Source organism: Bos javanicus, chromosome 2, assembly GCF_032452875.1.
Source record: "Bos javanicus breed banteng chromosome 2, ARS-OSU_banteng_1.0, whole genome shotgun sequence".
NCBI classification, from domain to species: Eukaryota; Metazoa; Chordata; class Mammalia; order Artiodactyla; family Bovidae; genus Bos; species Bos javanicus.
Genome location: NC_083869.1, coordinates 47248467 through 47267813, shown reverse-complemented (window position 1 = coordinate 47267813; position 19347 = coordinate 47248467). Strand labels below are relative to the sequence as shown.

Below are 19347 nucleotides of genomic sequence, written 5' to 3'. Positions count from 1 at the left end.
TATTCTGGTGCTGCTGCTGCTAAGTCACTTCAGTCGTGTCCGACTCTGTGTGAGCCCATAGACGGCAACCCACCAGGCTCCCCCGTCCCTGGGATTCTCCAGGCAAGAACACTGGAATGGGTTGCCATGCCCTCCTCCAGGGGATCTCCCCAACCCAGGGATCCAGCCTGCGCCTCTTATATCTCCTGCATTGGCAGGTGGATTCTTTACCACTAGCACTACCTGGCAAGGACTGAGGTACATAAAATGACCCAGTGTTCCCATCCAGGTGGTGAGTTTCTTTTTTGCAGCAGCCCAGACTTACTTTGTGTACCCTCTCTCTGACCACTGCCCCGCTTCCCCCTCCTCCCCCACCCAAAGACCTCACAGAGCAGAATGGGCCCTATGTCAGCCAGGGAGCTGGACTTGGGAGATGTTTTCAGAGCACCAGGCCAGGGAGGAAGGGAAGGTCAGAGTAGCCAGACGAGGTTCCAGGAGTGCATGCGTACCATCTGTGCGGCAGAAAAAGAATTCTTACTGGGCTCTCTTTTCCTGTTTTAAAATTTTGGCCCCTTTCCCATTTCATTTTTTTTCCTTTCCAGAGCTCTTGCATAAGCCAGCTATAAATACATTCTTAAAGCCTTATGTTTCATGCCTCTTAGATGTTCCCAGAAATCAGTTTTCACTTGGGCAGGGAGGAAGCTGTGAGGTTGTTCTCTGATCTCTCAAAATCCCCCAGAATTGTCACCTTTATTGCACAGAGCTAATGGGCTTGGAACAGAATTATGTCTTCAGTCGCATGACTCAGACTCTCAGGGTGATGTGGAATGCGTTGCTGTTTCCTCTCATTTCAGTTTGAATCAGAAACTGCAACTAGAACAGGAGAAGCTCAGTTCTGATTATAACAAGCTGAAAATAGAGGACCAAGAGAGAGAAATGAAACTGGAAAAGCTCTTGTGAGTACGCTTTAAATATTTCCTCTATTTTCTCTCATCCCCATGAAATCTCTGCCAGTCCACACTGGTGATTCAGGTACCAAGATATTCAGGTTGCTGCTGCTGCTAAGTCGCTTCAGTCATGTCCGACTCTGTGCGACCCTATAGACAGCAGCCCACCAGGCTCCCCCGTCCCTGGGATTCTCCAGGCAAGAACACTGGAGTGGGTTGCCATTTCCTCCTCCAGTGCATGAAAGTGAAAAGTGAAAGTGAAGTTGCTCAGTCGTGTCCGACTCGTAGCGACCCCATGGACTGCAGCCCACCAGGCTCCTCCATCCATGGGATTTTCCAGGCAAGAGTACTGGAGTGGGGTGCCATTGCCTTCTCCAGATATTCAGGTTAGGTTGGGCCAATTTAAGAACAGACCCTGAGTTGGTGAGTTGGTTTGTTTTGTTGATTTATCTGCAGATGCATGGTGTCTGTGAAAATCTCTGATGCCCCTTTGGTGGTTCATGGTTCCTTTCTGTTTTATAGATTGCTCAATGATAAAAGGGAGCAAGCCAGAGAGGACCTCAAAGGGCTGGAGGAGACAGTGGTATGTTGATGTGTTTCCCAACTCATTTTAGTCTCAAAGACCAGATTAGTTTATGATCTTTTGAATTTGTTTCTTCTAAAATTTTATCTGTGCATGCCTTTCTTGAGTATCATTTTAAACATAAAACTTCCTATGGAAACATGAGAGCTGTAGAATTTATTCCCCAGGTCTTGGCACAGTGACTAACCATCCAGCCATCCTTAGGAGTGTAACCCTGGAGTTCTGATGAGATTTAAACTCAACTCAGTGTCTGCAGTTTTGCTGCCTCTTGTACATTGTGCTTACTTCCATTTAACAATCAGTGGATATTTGTTGAGCACCTGCTAAGGACTGTTTTTTTTAGGTGCTTGGGTTGCATCAATACACAACAGAGAAGAGGGTGTCCCTTGTGAAGCTGTCCTTCACTTGGGGAAGACAGACAGTGAACAATAAGGAGGTAGATCGTGGTCTCCATTAGATGGTTATAGAAGGGGCACAGGATACTGGCTGGGGGAGGCCCCACTGGGAAGTAACATTTGAGCAGGAACTTAAATAGGAAAACGAAGGAGCCGTGGGGATATCTGGAGGAGGAGCCTGTGCCAAGGCCCTGAGGTCAGCCCATGACCCACATTTGGGGAACAGCAGGGAGATCAGTCTGTCTGTGGCCAAGAGGAGAGGTGGTAGGAGGCAGGCACAGAGAGGTCAAGACAGAAGGGGAGCCAGGCCAGATTCGGCCTTGAGACCTGCAGGGTTTGTGGCGGAGGAGTGGCAGGTCCACTTCCCTGTGGAGGAAGGGCTTGCCATGTGAGACCCTGGTTGCTTTGCTCTGTCCTACATCTGAATTCATTGGGTTTGTCTCCTGGTCTGCTTCTGTTTTATTTGCCCTTGGGGGTGGCTGCCTGGTGCCAAGGGCTCTCAAGAGCCCTTCAAAGTGCCATACAGCCTGTGTTAGAAGACAGACATCCCGACATAGTTTCTAAATCTGGTGAAAACACATCCAGTCATTGCACATGACATACTGCTCAGATATAGGCAAGCATACTGGTTCCATCCATACATCATGTGAGCTATTGCAGGACTGAACCAGAATCCAGGAATTCGGTGACCCCAGACTGGAAGCAGGTGATTGATCAGGGCTGGACCTGAGGCTGTGCTCGGGCCCCTGGCTACTCCTCAAGGGTGGATGGGGGCTCAAAGGGCACAAACTGTTCAGAACAGAAGTAGAATGACTGTTGAGAGAAGTTGGGCCTCTTGAGCCTGGTGAAGACAGTGGACAGAGCGGCTGGAGGGGAAACGGAAATGAAGCCATGAAGTTGCTTTATCTGTGTCTGTTTTCCTGGAGAAGTGATACTCACAATCATAGATAGTTTATAACAATTCAGAAAAATATTGACCATTAAAATGTTCCTATATTCCCACCAGCCGGAGGTCAGTATTTCCATATCTTCTTTACACTCGCGTGCTCTCTCTCACAGTCCATCACCTAGCACACCTTTCCTGCTCACACCTAGAAACTCACTGTTTACCTCTCTCCCTCTCATGGTCTCACCCACACTTGGGCATAATTGCTTGTTCTCACTCACTCACATGTCTTCACATACACTCACAGCCACAGGTCCCCACTATCACATGCTCATGCCTGTATTCATCCACTCACAAGCTTACACACTCAGCACATCCCCATCACATGCTGACACACACATGCACAGACACCCGTGACCATCCACATACTCTCACTGGCATACTCTCACTTCTGCTCATTCACTCTCACAACCCCCTCACGTCCACTCACAGACCTCCCAGACTCACAAGCTTTCTCTCTTTTATACTTACATGTGAGCATGTTATTTTGCTCTGTTGAATGCATTTCTTTCTTTTTTTCGTTTTTTGGGGGAGGGTGTGTGTGTGTGCTCAGCTTGTGGAATCTTAGTTCCCCAACCAAGAATTGAGCCTGTGCCCCCTGCAATGGAAGCGTGCTGTCCTAACCACTGGACCACCAGAGAATTTGCTTGAATATGTTTTTAGCAACACCTTTTCCTCACTAGCCTCCTCAGATACACTGGTTCTCCCTGCCACACCCACATTCCTACCCTTGCATCCATTCCCCACCCCCACCCCCACACCATACACACACTCAGACACTCAGTCCCTCACACGTGGACAGACTCACCAATACAGCCTCCCCTGAGCTCTCGCTCTCCATCCATGTACACACACACGCATCACACACCAACATTTCAGTCCCCACACTGGAGCTCCGCAGTCTGTGCCAGTCTAGACACGGGTGTTACTACTTATCCTTCCATCACATCCTCCCCACGCTGTCAGTGTTCCTCAGAGGTGGCTCACTGTCTTTGGCTGACCCTTCCTGATCCTCAGCTCAAGCTGCTCTGCCTCCTGGAGTGTCTGGGAAAGGTCAGGGTGGGACCTGCCACGAGGGACCAAGGTCTGTAAAGCCCACTCCAGGGGCGACATTTGGGAAGGCCAGCCGGCCAGTGGGGATGTCTCTGGGACCCCAGGCAGCCCTCTGGCTTTAGCAGGACACTTTGTGTGGACTCTGGGGCTGGACCCCTCCTCCTTCTGTGTTGGTAAACCTTGTGTCTCCACCGCTCGGGTCCCACCCTCACCGTGACAGGAAGCTGAGCCCTGACTTTTACACGGAGGGCAACACCTGTGCTGGGAGAGACCTGAAGGAAAGCAGTCAGGGTGGAGGAAGAAGTAATGCACATGATGGAGGACAATTCATGGCCCCAGGAAGCCAAATGGGAGTTGCCTAGGCATACATGTGTGGCTTATCAACCATCTCCAAGGTCTGAACTGCCTGTGTTAAACTGTTTATAGAAGTTACCCAAAACCGAACGAGAATGAGAGAGAGTCACCAAGCTCAGGACTCTGGACTGTGTGGTGTTTGCCCCTGAAGAATCGCCTGGCCCTTTGACAAGGCAGCTAGGTCTTCTCTTCTCATTTCCCTGTGGGGTGGTGGTGTTTTTCATGGCAAGTATTTTCTGTGATTATAGTTCAGTCATTAATCAACTACCTGAAGCAGGAAGGAGAGCTCGCAGAGCAGAGGGCCAGGATTGAGCTCCCTGGGACAGAGGCGCAGACAGCGTGGCGGTGTCACTGACAGCGTGGAGCTGTCCCCGCCACGCCCCCATCTGCTAGCTGGCGGCTCCACCCCAGACATGCACTGTGCAGGGCGTTCCCAACAGCAGGCCCGTTGGGCCTCCCGCAGAAAGTAATTTGCCTCATCTGAGAAGGCAATTGACTTTAGTTGCTTTTTATTTCAGCACTATTATGGAATTGGACCCAGTAATAAGACCTAAAATTAATATAGAACCTTTATTCTATAGCCTGGCCCTTAGCCTGGTGAATGATGCCAGGAACCTGGAAATGCCAGGGGTTAGACCCTCCTGTTTGGAGCCTGTTTTGTCCTTTTTTCTGTGAGCTTCTGTTAGTTCCATCCCTTGACATTCTGTGTGAGAGTAGGTCAATTTTAACAAATTGAAAAATACAAATTCGAGTGTATTTCTGTCCTCATAGGAAAATATTTTTCACAGAACTGGTTGTAGGTCTTGTGGTGAATACATGGAGACTTAAATGGAAGGAAACATTTAGGTTTTCTGACTCTGTTAACAGAGGGCACCAGGTTTGACTCAGACCTTTGTCTTAGCAATCTAATTCCTAAGTGTTCATTAGTAGAAAATAATCCAGAATTAAGGGGGAAAAAATGCTCCCAAGAAGTTAACAAGAGGAAAATTATAGCAACAACAAAAGGAAACAGTAAAAGCCTAATGAAATAGCTGCCAACTATGATGCATCAATAAAGTAATACTAGCTAATATTTATTGAACACTTACTATGTGCCAGAAACTGTTGTAAGAGTTTTATAAGAATAATCTCATTTAATCTTGATAACAACAACTATGAGGCAACTACTGTTTTTATCCTCATGTTACAGATAAGAAAGCACAGGAAGGTTAGATACTTTGCCCAGGGTCACCAGGTGGAATGTCCATTAGCTCAGTGATGTGAGGCAAAAAAAGCTTATTATGGATCAGGGCCAGAGGGGTGTGGAAACATGAAAAATGTTGGTCGGCTCGAGTGGGAGAAATTGCGGCTAACTTTTCATTAAAACTTGTTGGCATTTTGTGTACACCAATAAATTAGAGTGAAAAAAGAGTCCATTCTGTTATAACATAGCTCACTAGGAATTTTTATGAGAAAGCTTGCAAGTTTTCGTGGTTAAAGGGAGGAAAATGTTCTACTTAAAACAGAGCAAACGAGCAGGCTTTGGTGTAGTTTCCATATCTTTGTTTGAGTTCCCAGGCTCTGTACCTTGGGGTAGCCCTGGGAAGATGCCAGGTGGAAGGGGGGAGCACGAGGGTGGGCAGGTCACAGGAAGCGGAGGGCCCCATGGCCTTGACCAGCGGCATGTAGAGCTTTGTGGAGGCATCTGGGGTTGATGGTCTGGTGCCAATGGTGTCATAAACTGTGTGCCTTCATTTAAGTGGTGTTTTAACGATCTTCTCTTCCAGTCTCGAGAACTGCAGACTCTGCACAACCTCCGTAAACTCTTTGTCCAGGATCTGACTGCGCGGGTTAAAAAGGTGAGTTCTAATTCACGTGAATGGGATTGAGGAGAAACGAAAAGTTGGCCAGAAGAATCATTTTCAGTTGCTTAAATCATTATCACTTGCTTAAATCCTAGCTGGTGATGCTTAAAAATTACTCATACCAGAGAATGTGATTAAAAGAATGTGCCAGAGGGGGGAAAAATACTTGGGAACATTTTTCCATCTGACTTTTCGTTCTTAGTGAAAGGAAGCTATCATCCTTTCCTTGGCCTTTATTTCAAAGGAACACATATTTATCTGGTTGCAGTGTGAAAACCTCTGAGTGACGCAGGGAAAACCCAGAGGGCTCTCAGTAGACAGCCTGGCCCTTAGCCTGGTGAATGATGCCAGGAACCTGGAAATGCCAGGGGTTAGACCCTCCTGTTTCCCTGTTAGGAGGCTGTGAGGGGCTGGGCCAGAGTGTATGAAGCACTTTAACATCCCGTGTCTTGCCTCCTGTCCCCAGCAGCCACGTAATTGGTCCTTTGTGTTCTGTTTTATGGTTGTGGAAATGGGCTCCGCTGACCTGAGATCACAGAGCTGGGGAGAGCCAGAGATAGGACTGAAATCCAGGTCGGTGTGACTTCTGAGTCTGAGCATTTTGTGCCACATGCAGTGGTGATCTTGGGGAATTGCCAAATGGTGAACCCCCAGAGCAGCTAGTAGAGGTCTCAGGAGGGAGGAGGGAGAAGCAGCAAGGAGGCTTTTGAAAAAGCGATGGATGAGGAGCAGTCAGCAAACCCAGAGGTAATAGGATGGACAGAGGTGTATTTAAGTGTGTGCATGGGGGTCTGTGTGCAGGAGCCAGGGAAAAGAGATGAAGTATATTATTTAAGGGAAAAAAAAGAGGAGGTGATTGATAGGGTCAGATCTGAGAAGATAGAATTGATAGCATGCTGCTGCTGCTGCTAAGTCACTTCAGTCGTGTCTGACTCTGTGCGACCCCATAGACGGCAGCCCACCAGGCTCCCCTGTCCCTGGGATTCTCCAGGCAAGAACACTGGAGTGGGTTGCCATTTCCTTCTCCAATGCATGAAAGTGAAAAGTGAAAGTGAAGTCGCTCAGTCGACTTCGGGCTCCTCCATCCATGGGATTTTCCAGGCAAGAGTACTAGAGTGGGGTGCCACTGCCTTCTCCGAATTGATGGCATAGAAGAGTATATATGGCTTGGTAAATGGAAGGGACACACTTTCCCAGAGAGGAGAAGTGGAGAAACCAGACGTTAGTAGGGAAATATATGACAGGGGAAAAGATACATTCAACGACTCTGACTTTCTCAGTTAATGTGGAGAAGGAGGAAGAGAATGGGGAGGCCATGGAGGCTGGAGGCGGCTGGGGCAGCTGTGAGGGATTTGCTGGAGATAAGCAAAAGGATGCTGAGCAGTGGTGGGAGTGTCCAGATGAGGTTCAGAGCATGGATTTGCCTTGGCACTTGGCAGCATGATTCTAGTGAGTTTGGAGGGCTGGAAATCAAAATAAGGAAAGAGAGTGGAGAATGATGGGAGATTTCAAGGCCCGAGTGGCAGGGATCAGGAAGGTAGGTAGTGACCACAATCATCAACATAGAAATGATCAGAGGACCTGGACTGGGGAGTAAAGAGAGGCCAGAGCAGGGGTGATGAAGACAAGAGACTAGGGAGATTATGATAAGAACTGAAAAGACTCAGCTTGGGGGAGGAAGTATTCCAAGGAGGATGCAGAGCTTGGGACCAGATTTCAGGATGTAAGACTCTCTAGGGAGGATCTGCTCTTAGACCAGTGGTTCCAAAGTGTGGTCACCTGGCCAGCAGCACTCGAATCACATAAGAACTTGCTGGATGTGCAGGTTCTCAGACCCACCCTGGATCCACTGACTCAGAGACTTGGGTCAGTGAAAGTCGCTCAGTTGGGTCCGACTCTTTGCAACCCCATGGACTATACAGTCCATTGAATTCTCCAAGCCAGAATACAGAAGTGGGTAGCCTATCCCTTCTCCAGTGGATCTTCCTGACCCAGGAATCGAACTGGGGTCTCCTGCATTGCAGGCAGATTCTTTACCAACTGAGCTATTAGGGAAAGCCCTAGAGCTTGGGACCAGACTAAAGACTTGGGTGGGGCCCATCAATCTGAGTTTTAACAAACCTTCTGAGTTTAAGAGCCCTAGATTGAGACCCAGGAGACAGGTTTGAGATGCTCGTATGGCCACCACCTCTCAGAAAGAGTGATGATGTCTTTTGTAATCAGACAAAATAAGCATGCTTTGCCATTTTTAGACTCCAGGATGTGTTTGTACATGTATTTCCTAACTTATGTGGCCACTCAGCTTGGAAGTGTTGGGAGAACAGTGCTTTTGTTAATCTCAAGATCTGATAAATTTTGAGTGTCAATCCAGCACAGCACACAGATGGCCTGACTGGTCTGGGATGGATTCATTAAATAATTTGATGTAATTGAAAGCTGAAGGGACAAGCAGAGACCATGGAGACTGCCCAGTGGGACCACAGACACTTTCCTGCAGCTTGATGACTCATTATCTCACTTGTGATGTTTTGAAATCAAATTTAGGTCTTGGGCTTACGTTTTCCCATTAGTTCTTCTTAATGAGTTTTGAAACACTTCCTTTTGAAAAGAAAAGTGTCTGTTCACCTACCTGCAAGGGAGAGGTATATTCACAAAGAGAACTGTATCTAATCTGTATCTTTCAAAAGTAGATTGCAGTATTTTTGGTCAGCTATCTAAAAAATAGAATGTTTGATACCAATAAAGGGAATTAATTTGGAACACTGTTGAGTCTCAACTTCTAGAACCTCTATTTTCATTTTCAGAATAAACCTTTAGTAGGATCGGGGATTTCTTCCCAAGGATATTTAGAATGGCTCTTCCACATGATGCTGGGGCTGCGGGTGGGCAGTTTGGAGGCTGATTCTCCTGACCCCTTGTGTTGATACAGAGTGTAGAGCTGGACAGTGATGATGGAGGAGGCAGTGCTGCCCAGAAGCAGAAAATTTCCTTCCTGGAGAATAACCTGGAGCAACTCACCAAGGTTCACAAACAGGTAGGAGGGCTGTGCCAGCCTGCCGCTGCTTCTCCTTCTCCCCTGGAAAGGAGGCTTGCTGCATTTGGCTCCCTTGAGGGAGGCGCTCTGATATGGAAGGGGAAAGGACTACAGCGTCCCCAGAGCATCAGTGTCAGAAGGGACCTTGAACTTAGTCTTCAGTGACTTCCTTTGTCTATAAAATACTTTCTTTGAAGGAATCCAAATATAAAGAATTGTGTGTGAGCTCTCTGGGGTTTGGGGAGCAGGGTGTTCAGTCGTGTCTTTTCATTCTGCCTCCCTTTCCAGCCTCTGAGCCCAGCTGGCCCCGGTGTGTCCCGTGATGCTTTTGAGGACACTCTGTAGACCCAAAGACTCCACAGAACACGAAGCAGAGGACACTGAGCTGGTTCAGGCTTCCTGTTTCTAGAGACGAGAAACAGACTAGGAGGGGAAGCCACTGGCTCCATCCCACAAGTGGGAGAACTGGGGCCGGCACCAGCTCTGCTCTGTTTCTTGGGCATCCTCTCAGGTTCCCACGACACCCCGGAGTTTGTTTAGAGCGACAGAGAGCAATACCCATGTCCAAACCCTGATGATTTAGGCAGGTTGTTTGTCTCCTTTCTGTTTATTTTTTAAAATTTGCTTTTAATTGAAAGATAATTGCTTTACAGTATTGTGCTGGTTTCTGTCATACATCAACATGAATGAGCCATAGGTGTACACATGTCCCCTTCCTCTTGGCCCTCTCCTTTCTGTTTAAATGCGGAAATGTTCATGATGGTTTCCCCTAAATCCTCAAGATTTGGGATCTGAAAAAAGTGGTTCAGCTTTGCAATGGACCACATACTCTAGGGGATGTCATTGCTCTTTGACTTGTTACATGCTCTTCAACGTTACTGATGATGGCACTTTTGCCCAAAGGGAGTATGACAGATTCAACGTGGTTGAAGTCATTCAAGCAAATTGTTGATGAGAAACAGAAAAGCAGAAACTGCTGGGCACTTGAAATGGAGCTCTGAAGTTCATTAATTATTTTATTCATGAATTCAGTGAATATTTATTAAAAACCTACTCTGTACCAGGCACTGGGGCTGGGACTGGGTGGGGAGACAGGGGTAAAGAAAACAGGTGTGGACCTAGCAATAGTTCAACCCATATAGCACTCCTGATTTTCAAAGCTTTTCCTGATCCACTTGCATTCCCACAATGGTCCTTTTATGTGGTATGTGGACTTAATGGTGGTTGAATGACTCATACCTGGTCAAATGACCAGGAGAGAACAGAACTGGCTTTTGGCCCATCCTTCACCTAGGGTGAGTCTGTTCCTTCTGAATTGAGAGTCTTAGATCATAAAGAATGAGCAGTATTCCTGAGTTACTTAGACCCTGGGTACATTCCAAACCTTGTGCTGGTGTGGACAGCATGGTCCTCTCTGAAGGAGGCCTTCAGAGAGCTCTAGAACATGAATGCCTTTCATAGAGCATGTCTGAACTGGCTTCACGTTTCTTAGCTTTCACATCGGAGTAGTCAATTTTCTCCTGCAAGTTCCCCCTCACCCCTCAAACAAAAGAGGAAGCAAATCCCACCCAAGCCTGAATGTTTCCCACAGTTGGAAATGGCTTCTAATTCTAGCCTACTCCCCTCTCCACTTTCTCCAAACTGTGAATACTGTGTTTGGCAAATCTGAGTCTCGGGATGTTGGATTTTTATTCCCCTTGGGTGCTCCCAGAGTTTATGGTCTTACGCACTTTCCAGAACAACCTGGCAGGGGGTGGCGGTTCTAACTACTCCTCTGTGGCCTTCTCAGCCCCCAGCACGGGGTCTGCTGCTCCTGCCTCCCCTTCCGCTAACTCCCCACCTCTTCCTTCCCTGCAGCTGGTCCGGGACAATGCAGACCTGCGCTGTGAGCTGCCCAAGCTGGAGAAGCGCCTGCGCGCCACGGCCGAGCGCGTGAAGGCGCTGGAGAGCGCGCTGAAGGAGGCCAAGGAGAATGCCATGCGGGACCGCAAGCGCTACCAGCAGGAGGTGGACCGCATCAAGGAGGCCGTGCGGGCCAAGAACATGGCCAGGAGGGCTCACTCGGCCCAGATCGGTACGTGCGCCTGCACCCGGGCCCTTGATATAAGGTGAGGGCTCCGTGGGCCAGATGCCCTGTGCAGGCCAGCTGGGGCCTCCCAGCACCCGGTGTCCATCCTGGGAAGATGGGATCACCAGATGCGTGCTTCCTTGAGATTCCAGAGGACATGGTGATCTTCAAAATTACCGAGCTGACCAAAGAAGCCAGCAAGTCCTGGCTACAGGCAGAGGGGTTTAGCTGTAAACAGAGATACACTCTCCCAGCGATACCAGAATATATGCAGAATATATGGCTTGCTCAGCAAAGCCTGCAGGCCCCTTGTGGTTTGCACCTGGCAGAACCATGAAGGAGCTGCATGTAGCTAGAAGCCTTACCTCTTGCAAGTACAGGTTTGGAAATACCCTGGAGAGAGCCAGGCCCGGCATCAGTGAGTGCATGGGGGGTTGGACATCCAGCCCCTTCCATGCCTGGATTTGGATGTCTACCTGCAAAGACTGAGAGCGTAGCTGTTGAGTCATAGTTCCTGGGATAGAGCCATAGGAGGAAAAGAGATTTAGGGGTGTTCTCTAGAGAGCATTTTTTCTTCTTCTTACATGGAAATATCTCCAATAATATGTAATAATATTTCTTATCAGATACTGCTCTGCATATGTTTGGGAAACCAACAGCTCCTTGTTTCTAGTTTTAAGATCATAGATTAGTGCTTCACTGCATTTATTGGATTTTTATACCCTTGGAAAATCTCCTGAAACCTGTGGACCTCTTCCCCTAAAAATGCATCATAGACAGAATTCTGCATCCAGTTTTAGGGAGATGCTGTTGGAACTCATCGGGACCTATGGATCTGCCTCAGATAAAACTGAAAGTCTGTTGTCTCTAATTTTCATTAATCAGAATTGAAGTAACTGATATATATTGGGTGGCTTGGATTAGCTAAGTGTGCTAATAGAAGGGCAAACCTCCTGTCTTCAGAAAAGTCTGGTGTCTGATAAGAATTGCAATGTTGATGAGAAGATTGTGCCTCTTGGTTTTTGCATGTGACCAGGAGGTATCTGGATGCAGCTGTGTAAGCCCTTTCTGAATGTCTCTTCTCTCTTTTCTGTCTGTTGGACACAGCCAAGCCCATCCGCCCTGGACACTACCCTGCATCATCTCCAACGGCAGTCCACACCATCCGAGGGGGAGGAGGTGGCTCTTCAAGCTCCACTCACCACCAGAAATAAATATGAAGTGAGTCCCTGGTGTTGGGTGGCTTCTGTCCGGGGCAATACCAGGGGCTCTCCTCGCCTCTGCCAGGAGCTCAGCCCCCCGTGTGTAGACAGCTCAGCTCCGCCTAGCACAAGCCCTGGGCCTTCAGGTTATTGGGGGCTTGCGTTTACCCCCAACTCAGTCTAGAGCCTTTGGGTCTTCCAGCTCAGGCCACCTGGTGCTGGGACCCTCTGGAGGTGGGGAGGGCGTGGTGAATGAGTCATGCCAGCCTCCTTTTGTCTGTGGGACTCCCCTCTGTAGCTGGCATCCGCAATGGCATTACCTGTTTGTCAGGTGCTTTTGCCCAGAGCAGGCAGACATGGGTGGTTGCTCTAAGTCTCAGGAACCGAACCTAAGAAAGAGGCAGATAATCGAAAGTCATGTGTTTATAATTACTACCTGAACTCAACAAATGGGGTTTTAAAGAATTGTGCAAATTTTCATCTAGCTAAGTCTGGACCACTTTTTTTCTTTGAGATGCTGGTCTGAAAACTGTTCTTCTCACAATCCACATGCCTGACTTGGCTGTACCATGTCAGCACAAAGGAAAAAGTGGTGTGCTTGAGAAAAGAGAGGGCAGTAGAGGCCTGTCCTCTTGTGCTTGAGGGAAAGAGTTTACTGGTTGGGCAGGGCAGAGAGACAGCTCGGTGGCCAGAAAACTCTGTTTAGAGAAACTGACTTCATGCCAGTAACCTATAGATGGGAGGAGGTGGCTCCTAATGCTGACCGTGGACTCTGAACCCTCACTAGGAGAGCTTGCAAAATGGGTGAGCTTGGCGACAAAACCGCAATGATCGGGGCAAGTCAAGAAAGAGCGGGTCCACATTTAGCCTTCCCTGATAGCTCAGTTGGTACAGAATCCACCTGAAATGCAGGAGACCCTGGTTCGATCCCTGGGTTGGGAAGATCCCCTGGAGAAGGGAAAGGCTACCCACTCCAGTATTCTGACGTGGAGAATTCCATAGGATCCCAGAGTTGGACCAAGTGACTTTCACTTGCACTTCAAGGCAAGTGAAGATGAAGGGCTGGAGCCCCCCTCACAGGCTACGACAGTATTGTTAAGGCTCAGACAAAACTTCCAAGGAGGAAGCTTTCGCGTGGCCTGCCCCAGCAGCATGTCAAGGAGCAGGACACACCATGCCCATGGTGGGCAGTATGCCCTCTATCTTCTGCCGTATCCTGGAAGGGTGGATGGGAAATTATCTTGGTGATGGGTCACCCTATTCAGATGTGATCTCTGCTTTTAATCAGAAGTGAAGGCAACCCACTCCAGTATTCCTGCCTGGAAAATCCCATGGACAGAGGAGCCTGGCGGGCTATACTCCCTAGGTTGCAGAGGCGCATGTGACTGAGTGACTAAACAACAACAAAGTAAAACTGGATGTGAAAAAATTGTTTTTGACTCCATCTTATCGGTGTTGGGGTTGACACTTGAAGGGAGCTGTAAGAGCAAATTGGGCAACTTAGTTCAGAAAGCCTAACGGGCTCTCGACCTTCGGTGAGTGTCAGCATCACCTAGCATCCAGAGACCCGGGCTCCTTGAAATAGTGTAGGGTTTGGACCTTCATGTTTTCACCACATGCCCCAGGTGACTGCTGCCTGCATGCTCTCACTCAGTTGTGTCCAACTCTGGTGACCCCATGGACTACAGCCGGCCAGGCTCCTCTGTCCGTGGAATTCTCCAGGCAAGAATACTGGAGTAGGTTGCCATTTTCTCCTCCAGGGGGTCTTCCCGACCCAGGGATCAAACCCATGTCTCTTGTGTCTCCTGCATTGACAGGAGGGTTCATTACCACTCACACCACCTGGGAAGCCTTTGAGACCTGGTAGCCTAAAGTATCAGAAAGTGGCTTATACAGGATGGATGTTTATTTCTCTGTCACATGAAGGACACTTAAGGGTGGTCTGTCAATGGCTGGGGGAACTGCATAGTGACAAAACTTAGGCTCCCTGACCTCAGCAAGTGCCTCCCTTCCTCACGGTCACCTAATGACTTCTGCAGTCCTAACTGTAGTACCTGTGCTCCATGTTAATATATGATATTTGTTTTTCTCTTTCTGACTTACTTTGCTCTGCATGACAGACTCTGGGTTGATCCATGTCTCTACAAATGACCAAGTTTCGTCCCTTTTTATGGCTGAGTAATATTCCATTGTATACGCATACCATATCTTCTTTATCCGTTCCTCTGTGGATGGACATTTAGCCTGTGTGCTGTGTTGCGCAAGCAGAGAGAGCAGCTGGGGAAAGGTGGAAGCAGCTCATGCAGTTGAATCAGCTTCCTTTAAGTTGCCCTTTCAGAGGTGCCAGCCAGCTCCAGTGCCTGCACCCCTCTGACACAACTGAGATACACGATCACATCTGCTTCAGGGGGGCTGGAGAAGGTGGTCTTTGGCTGGACTCATCACTGCCCCAGATAAGAGCAGTGTTCTCTTGCCTGGAATGATGAGTTTGGATGTTGGATAGGCAGCCAGCACTCTGGTGGTTCTTTTTTTAAAAATTTGTTTGGCTGTGCTGGGTCTTAGTTGCGCTATGTGGGATCTTAGTTCTCTGACCAGGGATCAATCCCTGGCCCCCTGAGTTGGGAATGTGGGGTCTTAACCACGGGGCCACCAGCAGAGTCCTCCCAGCACTCTGTTTATTGAACACACACTCTGCAGCAGCTCTGTGCAAGATGTAATATCTCTATTACCCATTTGGTGGAAGCACCGTGTTCATGTGTGTGCTTGGCTCCAGCAAGCTCCTAAGGAATGCACCAGCCCAGGGATTCTGGCTCCAGAGACTGCTCAGTGGAAGGTCCCATTCCTCGGGCACTCCCAGAAAGGCCTGTGAGACCCACTTTTATGTAAGATACATACAACCATATGGCAGCCAGCCATCACCCTAGCCTGAAAGTCTCAGAGTCTTGAGACTTTCAACACCTTCAGAGTATAGACGCACCCTCACCCAGCATGGTGATTCGTTTCTTTTGTTTCTAACTCAGAGTGCTAAGAGTGGTTTTGATGATTTTATCTGAAATTGGAACCTTCTCCACCCACCTTATTATCTATTCATATGACTCCCATGGCTGAGTGTTCTCACAACGTCACCAAACAGACCCCATGCAAGTGTCAGGGTGGCGGAGGGGTTAAGGGGCTTGACTTTGGACAGAGACCTGGGTCAGGTGTCAGGCCTTTCGCGTTCTTAATCCAGAGTCAGTCTTGTCATCTGTGAGATGGGGAGAGTCCTTTCCCTGGGCACTGCAGTGATTTGAGGGCTAAATGAGGTCATGCTTCTGAGCGGCTTGGCACATAACGAGTGCTCAACAAAATGGCAGCTGTGGGAGAGGTGAGCAGTGCAAGTTTGGCACAAGGTGGGTGGTTAATGAATGCTGGTTTATGTTATCTTCTAATTCTCATAGTTGTTGCAAAACAGTTTTTAGTCTCTGTAGCAATAGATTATAAGCACTAAGTGGAGAAGGCTGATGTCTGAGTATTCTGTTTGGTGCTGTGACCAGATATAAGGGGTTTAAAATATACTAGCGTGTATTTATCCCAATATTATAAACAACAACATTGACTATTTTTATGAAAATAATTGGGCATTGGTTAGTGGAGTTGAAAAAAAAAAGGATGATAACCAATGGAGTAGGGAATTATAATTGGAACTGAGGAAATGCTGATTAAAAATAAGCTTATTTAAAAAAATAATTGGAGGAAATTCCCTGGCGATCCAGTGGCTAGGACTCTGCTCACTCTCTGCTGAGTGCCTGGGTTTAGTCTTTGGGGAACTGAGATCCTGCAAGCCTCACAGCATGGCTTAAAAAAATAGACATATGGAATTCATTTATTAAGTGGATCAAAGCCTTTTTGAGATGATCTTTTTTGGGTTTTCCTGGTGGCATTGCAGGTAAAGAATCCGCCTGCAATGCAAGAGATGCGGGTTCTATCCGAAGGTCAGGAAGATCCCCTGGAGAAGGGAATGGCTACCCACTCCAGTATTCTTGCCTGGAGAATCCCATGGATAGAGGAGTCTGGTGGGCTATAGTCTATGGAGTCACAGAGAGTTGGACACGACTGAACGACTGACACTTTCTGCTCTTTGGATGCTTATTCTGAAGTGTGTCTGTCCTGTAGCAACGGTCTCAGCTGCTGATCTTCCCAGCCCTCCTGTTGGAGCCAGAATGGCACCTTCATATTCAGGCAGCATCTGGGTCCCTTTGGGATTTCTTTCCGCTTCATTTCAGGATGCAGAGAATATAGTCACAATGCATCTCTGGGTTTATGCTCAGAGTTTCAGAGCCACCGAAGAGGCCAACGTGTGGAAATCAAAAGAACCCAGGACAGTGCCAGCTTTGATCTCATATTAAAATCTGGGGGCCAGGGTGCAGCTTTGATCTCATATTAAAATCTGGGGGCCAGGGCTGGTTCAGCAGGATGGGGACCATCTTTTTCAAGCACCAAAACCAGACATGGGGCAGCATGGTGCAGCAGACTGAGGACACGGGGGATGGAATTGGCCACATGTGGGTTCCAGTCCTGACCTTGGCTCTGTTCTTTTGTGACATTGGGCAAGTTGCTTCACTTCTTTTAGCCTCAATTTCTTTATCTGCCAAATGGGATCAGGCATTTTATACTTGCTCTGTACTTGGTTTAACAGTAGAGAGACAAAGGCTCTGTTCTTGTGTACTGACATGCTTGTAGGGGAGAGAGAGCAGATAAAGAAGGTAACTGCAAATAGTGGTCAGTGTTCTGAAGAAAATAAGAATAGCTTAATGAAATAAAGATTAGGGACACTTATTTAGGAGAGGGGGTGACTTTTGAGCTGAGAACTAAATGATGAGACATGCCAGCCCCATGGTGATATGTGCACAGACACTCGCTGGAAGGTGGGTCCAGATTGCGGCACGTTTGAGGAACCACAGGAAGGCTGATAAGGCTGGAGCACAGAACAGGGGAGAGTATCGTAATTTGGGGAGGGAGATGGAACCAGATAAATTGAGACTGAGATGAGCAGTTTAGAGTGTAAGCTAAGCCTGGGGTTCACTGGGGCCTTTGGGCCTGGGAGTGATGGGACGGGTTCATGACTAGGAAAGGTCTGCGAGAGCTGGACTTTGGAAGAAGGATAGGGGTGGGGTGAGAGTAAGTGCAGGGGACTCCCCTGGGGGTATTATTGCGGATGTCCACTTGGGCGGGTGTCGGGGGAGTAGCCCTGAGCTAGGTGGCTGTAGCAAGTGGTCAGAGTTGGCCTGTGTTAGAGAGCTGAGGGTGGGAGGGTGAGGAGGGGTAGGTGGGAATCAAAGGTGGTCTCTGGGCTGGGGCCCTAGCAACCGGGTAAATATTGGTACCTTTTAGCAATGACTGGGAAAATTGGGCAATGCAGGTTTTATGGAAAAGAGAGCTTGGTGGATTGTGAGATTCCTCTGAGACAACTCAGCCTAGCTCACCATCAGGCAGGTATGCTGAGTAGGCAGAAACCTGCAAGCTCAGGCGAGAGGTCAGGTCTGAGGTCATAGAGAGTTATGGTCTGTGGATTGTGTTTAAGACCACATGTCCAGGAGGTCACCTGGAGAAAGGGTGGACAGAGGCAGAGAGTGAGGAAGGTTTGACCAGATCTGGGGACTGGCCAATGGAAAGGGCAGAAAAAGGAGGTAGCAGCGATAAAGGGGCCTGAGGAGGAGAATGTTAGGTTCAGGGAGGCAGAGTGAGGCCCGGGCTCCTAAGGGGAGGTGGTCAGCTTTGGTGAAGGCTGCTCAGAGCTCCAGGGAGATAACCACAGAGACTGATGGTTGTTGGAGGCCCGAGGGCAGAAACCTCAGCTTTAGCACTAAGCGGGCAGCATGGGGCAGAGTGTGGGGGTGGGGAAACAGAGTCAGTACCTGCTTGCGGCTTGGAGTTTTGTTTGAAGCAGCAGAGAAATGGAGGGATGTGAGACTAAGATAGGGTTTGCGTTTTTTTTTTTTTTTTTTCTCAATTTTTTTTGGCCGAACTCCACAGCATGTGGGATCTTAGCTCCCTGACCAGGCATCGAACCTGTGTGCCCCCAGCAATGGATGTGCGGACTCTTAACCACTGGACCAGGGAAATCCCTGCTTTTCTTTTTTAAGATGGCAGCTATTACAGCTTATTTATACAGTGATGGTAATAACCCAACTCAGAAGGGAAATTGATAACTTTGCAGCCGGAAGAATTACAGTAGAGAGTATTGGCTTCCTGTGAGAGGCTTTGATCTGAACATAAACGAATAGAAAGTTCTGGTAAATGGGGCATGCAGGAAGGTGAAAACAGAGCTCATATTAGTGCTTGTTTTCCTGTGCAAGTAAGTCAAGTCATCTGCTGAGAGGGTTGGGGGACATGGGGTTGCAGGCTGAAGAGAGGTATGAAATAGGCCTCTTGGGTAGTGCTGAGTGCTTATTCCAGGCCCTGCGTTTAATTAAGGTAGACACCGTTTCAGTAGTTGTCCAGCTGCCTGGTACCCAGGGCCCTGGAGCTGGGATTGCTTCCTTTGCTGTGCAGTGTGCACTGGTTCCAGTATATCCACCAGATGGCACAAGTGGGGCATTACTGAAAGCTCGGCCTTTTTCTGAAAGGCTTTTTGAGGCAGAATCCATCGTTTTTTGGTTTTCCTCTCTTATTTCTCAAACTTGAGTAGTAAATAGAGTACTTTTAAGGAAATAAAATTCTCACAGATTCCTGTAGTTAATTTAAATTTATTAGTTGTTAATTTTATCTATTATTTATGTATTATAGTGCAAATTAAAAAAAAGTGTTCACTCCTTAAACTGGTAGATGTTCCACAACTATCAAGTTGAAAAAGATTTACAAAGTAGATATAAAAAGTCGAAAATCCAAACCACCAACCTTTACTAAGCTTTACTAACTTAACAATGACAGTCTTCTGCTGAAAATAAAGAGCAACGTGACTGT

General features: G+C 48.0%; 1 protein-coding gene across 4 annotated transcripts in view; it reads left to right on the top strand.

Moving 5' to 3' along the window:
- Positions 1–19347, top strand: part of KIF5C (kinesin family member 5C) — a 160240-nt gene that overhangs the window by 129701 nt on the left and 11192 nt on the right. For all 4 annotated transcript variants that reach the window (XM_061438385.1, XM_061438400.1, XM_061438386.1 and 1 more), the window contains 6 exons: positions 834–935; positions 1449–1509; positions 6024–6095; positions 9031–9135; positions 10993–11209; positions 12311–12424. In XM_061438385.1, coding sequence (XP_061294369.1) covers positions 834–935; positions 1449–1509; positions 6024–6095; positions 9031–9135; positions 10993–11209; positions 12311–12417 — 664 coding nt within the window. In that variant the 3' untranslated portion in view covers positions 12418–12424. The remainder of the gene's footprint in view (positions 1–833; positions 936–1448; positions 1510–6023; positions 6096–9030; positions 9136–10992; positions 11210–12310; positions 12425–19347) is intronic.